Below are 8,671 nucleotides of genomic sequence, written 5' to 3'. Positions count from 1 at the left end.
TCTCGGGCATCTCATCTTGCTGAAACGGCGAGTGATTCCCAAATCAGCCATTGTTTGTTTTAGTGAGGGTTTTAGTTCTGGTGCTGATCAGTAGCGTAGCTGTTCCAAACAACTAGGTGCTGCACACACACACTGCAAGCAGCCACAGAGCCACCAGAACGGTTCTGGTACAGAGTCATTTCCTTTGCTTGACGGTACTTGGGAACATGTTTGGGAAATACAGAATGAAGTTCAGGCAGATTTGAGAGGCGTGAATGCATATGCTCTTTGCAAGGGTCTCCCGACTCAGCAGGAGGGCTCACACCTCTGACTGCAATTGATTGAAGGGTCAAGGTTCATCTGATGCCCATGGCTAACTGATAGTGGAAGTCAAAAACAAAAAAAGAGGAAAAAGGGCACTCTGGTAATCCAAAAACAGGCCGTTCCAATAGTTAAAAAGAAAAAACCTTTATTATACATTCATCTCATAAACCCCGCCGTATTTCGTGTCCACATGACACTTAATCATAGTCTTAACTCGTAGTGGATTCCTAATTGATTTTCAGCTCCAAGGGGCCAAAGCAGGTGGTGACAGTTCCCGCCTCTGTCTTTGCCCTTGTTGAATTTAGCTGATTGAACTGTTCTGACTGAGTGCCTGTACTATGACCTTCCCTGGTGGCCACCTGTCTTGGACTGTGCTTTGTTTCTGAACTTGCCGATAGCCCTAACCTGACTGTGATAGGATCACCGTTCTGTGGTTCTTGACCTGTGGCCTGTCAGCTCACTTTCCGTAATGCTAAGAGATTTCTTTAATCCTTCTGCTCTTCCTTGCCCTGGGCCCATGAAATGAAACCCAGTGAATACATATTTGGTGCCTAAAATCATTGATATTCACTTTCAATTGCCCTAGCTTGCAATGGGCTAACTAAGTTGTCACCAGGAATTCAACCCAAGTGTTGAGCTAATTTAGTAGAACCATTTATCCTTTGTGTTCATGAACTGTATGCAGACTCATGTGCAGTAAGCCATAAAAACTGCCTACCCAGAATGCCAACTAAACATATTACTGACAACCAAATGGCTTCAGTTTGGACATCACTAACTTTAAGTATTTCTTTCCAGGTTGATGGCCTGTCTCTAATGCTGCAGTCTGGGGCAAACAGACTCAATATTTAAATAAAGTATAGCTATCCATTACCATTCAGTTGTTGGTCTAAAACTCCTGGCACTCCCTGCAAACCTTCAGCTGTTCTTCAGTGAGTTCTTCAACTTGTATCCTGACGACTAAAGACTGCAGGCTGAGGAACACTTGCCTATATTTGCACTGCCTTATTGACTTTTCCCGGACTCTTGCCTAATAGTGCTGATTGAAGGGCATGCTTGGACCCCCTACTAAAAAGAGCTCAGCTGACATTAGCAGACAAGTATGAGCATACTATGCACAGTAGCACTGTATCTTCAATTACAGTATCTCCTTGGGTTTCACCACTCTCCAGGAATGGCTTTTCTATTCAGAGTATATTTTGCTTCTCACAAACTCCATATTACTTGAGATAATTGAAGATTTATGTCCCTGGTCACCCTTTGTATGTTTGTTTAATACAATTCCTTTCCTTCTGAAGCTGCAGTTGTAGGTTCTCGGCTTCCAAAGAGCAACAGATCGAAGGACGCCCTTGAACACCATCTCATGGAGGTCTGGGACTGGTTTCACAACAGCTGGTAGGCAGTTAAATTTAGAAAACACAACAGTGAGACCTGTTGGAAGAAGTCAGTTGACTGGTGCCTAGACTTCAATCCTAAAATTCCAGAAGAACGGGAGTCACAACTGTAGAAAGATGCACCCCTGAAAGGACATCGCTACAGTCAGTTTCGAGAAAAGGTATAGAGAAAATCCAATGCAGATAGACATCATGGAGCTATTTGTTATTAAGCACAAATTGTCTCATAAATTGTAACACAGTGACCTAGGTGCTTTATAAAATGGGTGGGAACCTGATATAGAGGCACCCCCATAAATCCAATAGGAATTTGTATCAACAAACTATTCTATAACAGATTTGTGATTTGTTTACTTTCCGCTGAATACTCAAAATGGGAAAGTCATGTACCCAACTATTTAGGAAGCACATCAATCAAGAGATGGCTCAGAGCCAGGAGAACACATAGCTGTCTGAATTCAACTCTATTCACAGCAGTGGAATTGTGCTGACCACATACAAAGTCAAATGTTTGGGCCGTTTGCCCATGTGATTGGATGAGGAATGCTCTGCTGGTGCTTCCCAATCGCTCCCCCTTCATTAGGCCAGATCAGTGCACCCTGGCCTTTCTCATGCGTGCCCCAACTTAAGGTGGCCCGTGTAGGGGCAGCAACGACTGGCCTGCTCAACCGATATCTGGCCTGAAATTGGCCAGATATCAATCGGCAGGTTAAAAGATTCAGTCAGATCGGGGACCGCATAGGCTCATTGACAGCCATTATAATTCGATCGTTTGGCCCCAGGGCCAAACTACCAAATTAGCCTAAATTCCCCTGATATCGCCCACCCGTAGGTGGGGTTATCAGAAGAAGATCCGCTCGCTTGGCACCCTTGCCAGGCGAGCGGATCGTTACTTGTATGGCCACCTTTAGGCTCATTGGCCAAACAGACAGATAGCTAGGGAATCTGGTTTTTATTGTCTCTCACTGTGTTCCAAACCCTTTCTGTCTGTATGTGCCCAGCCTTAAGGTGGTCATAAATGTTCAGATTTTAGCCTTCTTCCAACGAACGTTTGGGTATCGTTTGTACATTTAAATGCAATGATCTAAAACTAACATTCAGCCTGAAATTGTACGATAAAGCCCTAAAAATAACAAATCGGAGGATGTTCTGAACATGAAAATGTTACAGGCACCAATCGTATGAAAGTGACCGCCACAGTAGGTCCCCCAAGGGTATTGTCAGATACACAATACATGCACAGATTTTATCATTATCTGACCGAAAGTTTCTAACCTTTCCGATCAACTAAACGACCAATCACCATGATACAAAACTTATCGGGACAATAATTTCGTGCCTACATACGGTCTGAAAATGTTAAGATTTTATCAGTGCGTGTATGGCCCGCTTTATGCTGGGTTAATACAATTTTGCCTAATGAAATAAATCGTAAATAATTTCCAAGCAATTTTCCAATTCACATTAATTACTCATTGTCCATAAATTGTTATTGTAAGGGGTGTGCGACTTAATTTTTTATTCTCTGCCCTTGTGGTTCCAACTTTTGAAACAAATACTGCAGAACTCGCCCCTGCATGGTTCTTCTCGGTTCTGTTCATCAGCTGGCTTTGGCTACATTGTAAGAAGTGCGGGGACGGAGAGCAAGAATTTCTAGTTAATACAAATTGGAAAGATACTTTGAATTTTCTTTCATTTTTGCCTTTACATACATTACATTCGATGTATCGATTTTGGTTAAAGCCAAACAGAAGGTCAGAGCAGCTAAAAAGGCTCCTTTCCCAATTGTAATTTGATAATGAGGAGCCCGGCTCAGGCCTGTTTCTCTGCTGGGCCCCACAGGTCAGCCCCTTTAGGAAAGGTCACAGCACAAAGATTGTGTTTCTTTCAGCCAACACCCCCACCGCATTCCTCCCCCGCCTCTGGGCAGCCGCATTATGAGAATAAAACAGAGGCCTGTGACGGAGCAGGAGGCTGTTCCTTGGTCAGTGTGTGCCTCTAGGTAGCAAATAAGCCTCCCCAGCGGCTTCATTGGAACGAGACACCCTGCCCAATATTAGCAACAGATTTTCATTCTCCCCTTGTGACTCCCCTATTAACCCCTTCTGCAGCAACAGCAGACACCATGCTTAGGTCAGCATTGCTAAGCGATTCTCTATAAATTATCATCTAATTGCGAGACATTCTAAACCCCATTTCACACACAATATTTGGGTGCCCAAACTACAGAAACACCACTTTGTCCAGTGTAGACATCCTTACTGCGTATTAAGGGCTACTGACGGACTAGAGGGCAATTTAGCATTGTTTTTGTTTGTTTTACAACTAATGCTCATAAGGCAAACACCTAAGACTGTAAGCTCTACAGACAACAGAATGTACATATATCTATATTCATGTACAATGTTGCTCCCATCTGCCCTACTGATGTTTGTTAGAAACGTACAGCACTATGTACACAAAGTGCATTATAAGAATGACATAACGATCTGCTGCCCCCTGGGACATACACCTGGGGAACCTTAAATTTGCCTTTAGCTTATTCCACGTAACAAAAAATGTACAAGTGCCTGTGTATCTGCCCCTCTCACTGACCAGAGAGTATATATGTGCCTGTGTATCTGCCCCTCTCACTGACCAGAGAGTATATATGTGCCTGTGTATCTGCCCCTCTCACTGACCATAGAGTATATATGTGCCTGTGTATCTGCCCCTCTCACTGACCAGAGTATATATGTGCCTGTGTATCTGCCCCTCTCACTGACCATAGAGTATATATGTGCCTGTGTATCTGCCCCTCTCACTGACCATAGAGTTTATATGTGCCTGTGTATCTGCCCCTCTCACTGACCAGAGTATATATGTGCCTGTGTATCTGCCCCTCTCACTGACCATAGAGTATATATGTGCCTGTGTATCTGCCCCTCTCACTGACCATAGAGTATATATGTGCCTGTGTATCTGCCCCTCTCACTGACCAGAGTATATATGTGCCTGTTTATCTGCCCCTCTCACTGACCATAGAGTATATATGTGCCTGTGTATCTGCCCCTCTCACTGACCAGAGAGTATATATGTGCCTGTGTATCTGCCCCTCTCACTGACCAGAGAGTATATATGTGCCTGTGTATCTGCCCCTCTCACTGACCATAGAGTATATATGTGCCTGTGTATCTGCCCCTCTCACTGACCAGAGAGTATATATGTGCCTGTGTATCTGCCCCTCTCACTGACCAGAGAGTATATATGTGCCTGTGTATCTGCCCCTCTCACTGACCAGAGAGTATATATGTGCCTGTGTATCTGCCCCTCTCACTGACCAGAGAGTATATATGTGCCTGTGTATCTGCCCCTCTCACTGACCAGAGAGTATATATGTGCCTGTGTATCTGCCCCTCTCACTGACCAGAGAGTATATATGTGCCTGTGTATCTGCCCCTCTCACTGACCATAGAGTATATATGTGCCTGTGTATCTGCCCCTCTCACTGACCAGAGAGTATATATGTGCCTGTGTATCTGCCCCTCTCACTGACCAGAGAGTATATATGTGCCTGTGTATCTGCCCCTCTCACTGACCAGAGAGTATATATGTGCCTGTGTATCTGCCCCTCTCACTGACCAGAGAGTATATATGTGCCTGTGTATCTGCCCCTCTCACTGACCAGAGAGTATATATGTGCCTGTGTATCTGCCCCTCTCACTGACCAGAGAGTATATATGTGCCTGTGTATCTGCCCCTCTCACTGACCAGAGAGTATATATGTGCCTGTGTATCTGCCCCTCTCACTGACCATAGAGTATATATGTGCCAGTGTATCTGCCCCTCTCACTGACCACAAAGGGTTAATGTTCCTCTGTATCTGCCCCTCTCACTGACCACAAAGGGTTAATGTTCCTCTGTATCTGCCCCTCTCTATATATACACATGTATCTGACGGGGTATAACCGGACTAACCAAACCGTGTGTTGCCTGCTTGGCGCCCGGGAGCAGCTGAGCCCCGACCCCGCACACACAAACCCACAGAAGTAACTGCGGGCAGACAGACCCCCTCCCGGTGTTTTTCCCAGCGCTTCCACCTCCCCATCCCCCCTCCGAGCCCCAGTGCGCATGTTCAGTTCAAGCATCCAGCCCACCCTACCCAGAATTCAATGCGCAAGCGCGGATTAGCGGGCGGCCCCGCCTTTTCCCACCCTTTGTGCGCAGGTGCAGAACAGTTTGCGGCCCCGCCCTCCTCCACCCCCTCAGCTCCCCATTCACCTCAGTGCCCGCCGCGCATGCGCAGAGCCGGTGTCGGCGCGAAGGATTTGCTTGTGAGTGTGTGACCGGGACACGGCGGAGTAACGAGCAGGGGAAGCGAGAGAAGGAGAAGGAATACCCCCCCTCAGAGGCCCGGGAGCGGACACTACTAGGCCGGAGCCCTTTGTCAGGACGCCCCGCTGTCTCGTCACTGCTGCTGCCGCCAATGTTGAGCCGTGCAGCTGGAAACCACCTCGTCAGTCGTCCTCCCGCGGCTGCATGAGCCGGACACTGAGCCAGCATGGTCCGGGAAACCAGGCACCTCTGGGTGGGCAACCTGCCCGAGAACGTTCGCGACGAAAAAATTATCGAGCATTTCAAACGGTGAGTGCAGCTGCTTGCCCCCCTCCGGGAGTTTGGGCCGGCCCGGGCAGCCGAACCTGGAACGTACCCGGAATGTACCACTGCTGCAATCTAGGGGGGATCCTACACCTGTAATCCCACACCTGTGCTGCTGTTTCGGAATGTACCGGCGCTGCACTGGGGGATCTGCGCCCGGAATGTACCAATTGCTACTGTTTGGGGGTGTTTGGAATCTACTGTGGGGACCTGGAATGTACAACTGCTTCTGTTTGGGGGGGGGGGGGGGTGTCAGGTTTGCGCCTCTCAGCGCTGCTCTGGGCTAACCTGGAATGTACCAGTGCTAAATGGGGCGTCTGCATCCTGAGTTTTACCCTTTGGGGTGCCCCACAGTGCACTGGGGGATCTGCAGCGGAGTGTATCTGTGTTATTGGGGTCCAGGGGCATGGAGTGTACCCTGCTGCGCTTTGGGGGGACCTGGATTGTACCAGTGCTGCTGTGTAGGGGGAGCTTGCTGCGCTTTGGGGGGACCTGGATTGTACCAGTGCTGCTGTGTAGGGGGAGCTTGCTGCGCTTTGGGGGGACCTGGATTGTACCAGTGCTGCTGTGTAGGGGGAGCTTGCTGCGCTTTAGTGCCCTGGAATGTTTCTGGGGTGCAGGGGGGCTCTCTAGCGCCTGGGGCAGGTCATTTGTGGGTTACTGTGTGCTGCATAGGGCAGGTGCCCCTCAATAGCAGTATTGTTCCTTATGGGAAACCTCTAAGTGGAATGTCATGTAACCCCTGGATTTGGGTAGAGCACTATAAGGATCTGTACCCGGGATATATAAACGCGGTATTCAGGGTATATATCACTGCTAAGGATCTGTACCCGGGAAATATAAAATTCAGGGTATATATCACTGCTAAGGATCTGTACCCGGGATATATAAACGCTGTATTCAGGGTATATATCACTGCTAAGGATCTGTACCCGGGATATATAAACGCTGTATTCAGGGTATATATCACTGCTAAGGATCTGTACCCGGGAAATATAAAATTCAGGGTATATATCACTGCTAAGGATCTGTACCCGGGATATATAAACGCTGTATTCAGGGTATATATCACTGCTTAGGATCTGTACCCGGGATATATAAACGCTGTATTCAGGGTATATATCACTGCTAAGGATCTGTACCCGGGAAATATAAAATTCAGGGTATATATCACTGCTAAGGATCTGTACCCGGGATATATAAACGCTGTATTCAGGGTATATATCACTGCTTAGGATCTGTACCCGGGAAATATAAACGCGGTATTCAGGGTATATATCACTGCTAAGGATCTGTACCCGGGATATATAAACGCTGTATTCAGGGTATATATCACTGCTAAGGATCTGTACCCGGGAAATATAAAATTCAGGGTATATATCACTGCTAAGGATCTGTACCCGGGATATATAAACGCTGTATTCAGGGTATATATCACTGCTTAGGATCTGTACCCGGGATATATAAACGCGGTATTCAGGGTATATATCACTGCTAAGGATCTGTACCCGGGAAATATAAAATTCAGGGTATATATCGCTGCTATATGTACCTGGGAAGTATAAATGCTGTATTCAGGGTATATATAACTGCTGAAACTGTGCTTCTGTTGGTAGGTTTGGATCTTGGCTTACTTACTATGGCTGAGCTGCCTGCACCCCTGGAGAGTGTGTGCCCATCTCGGGTACAGCGTTGCACTAAGGATGGTTTGTGTGGTAGGAACTGCGTGTATGGGGATCCGTGTGTGAGTGCGCATTGCGCAGGGCTGATGGGAACGCTCCATCCAGTGTGTGGATTATGGGTGTTTAAGCACTGGGTACATGGTGTTTCAGTTCAGTATTTGTGTCTGTCAGCTGGGTGTGTAGGTGCCGGTGCAATGTGTGTTGGGGAATGGTGTGTGAGTAGGGTATGGCATGCTGGTAGGTACAGTGCAAGCGTGTGTTGGGGGGATATAACATGCGTGTGGGTCAGGCATGTGTGTGGATGTGGCTGTGTGTGTGGGTTACTCGAGTGTGGGTCCCAGCATGGCCGTATGTATTTGTTGAGAGGCAGGTTGTGCTTATTTCTGCTGTATGTGTGTAGTTGGATTGTGTTACTCTGGCTGGGGGCATAGGGCCGTATAGGCTGTGTTTGTTCATGTCAGTGGGGGCAGATAGAACAGCTTCTCCCTGTGATGGGAACTGGGGGAGTGTGAGATTGTGGCAGCAGATTTTCTCATGGCCCCTCAGTATTACCCTTGATCCGACTGGTGCTTGGTTAGTTTGCACCTAAAGCTCCCATCACTTGCCCATGGGCACCCTACACCTGTAGTGGCTAATCTCCCTGGGAACCAGGAG

General features: G+C 47.4%; 1 protein-coding gene and 1 long non-coding RNA gene across 4 annotated transcripts in view; one reads left to right on the top strand and one right to left on the bottom strand.

Annotated features, from left to right (window-relative positions):
* Positions 1–431: 431 nt before the first annotated feature.
* LOC105945773 lies at positions 432–5,729 on the bottom strand. The gene is made up of 2 exons (XR_001169344.3): positions 5,655–5,729; positions 432–1,822 (listed from the first exon to the last, which is right to left on the bottom strand). It is a non-coding gene; the product is annotated as an uncharacterized LOC105945773 (long non-coding RNA).
* A 174-nt stretch (positions 5,730–5,903) lies between these two features.
* spen (spen family transcriptional repressor) overlaps positions 5,904–8,671 on the top strand; it is a 47,445-nt gene continuing 44,677 nt past the window's right edge. For all 3 annotated transcript variants that reach the window (XM_004919900.4, XM_004919899.4, XM_004919898.4), the window contains exon 1: positions 5,904–6,320. In XM_004919900.4, the coding sequence (XP_004919957.2) occupies positions 6,238–6,320 (83 nt within the window). In that variant the 5' untranslated portion in view covers positions 5,904–6,237. The remainder of the gene's footprint in view (positions 6,321–8,671) is intronic.

Source organism: Xenopus tropicalis, chromosome 7, assembly GCF_000004195.4.
Source record: "Xenopus tropicalis strain Nigerian chromosome 7, UCB_Xtro_10.0, whole genome shotgun sequence".
In the NCBI taxonomy this organism is placed as follows: Eukaryota; Metazoa; Chordata; class Amphibia; order Anura; family Pipidae; genus Xenopus; species Xenopus tropicalis.
The sequence above is the reverse complement of the archived record's forward strand: the minus strand, read 5'-3'. Positions and strand labels throughout refer to the sequence as shown.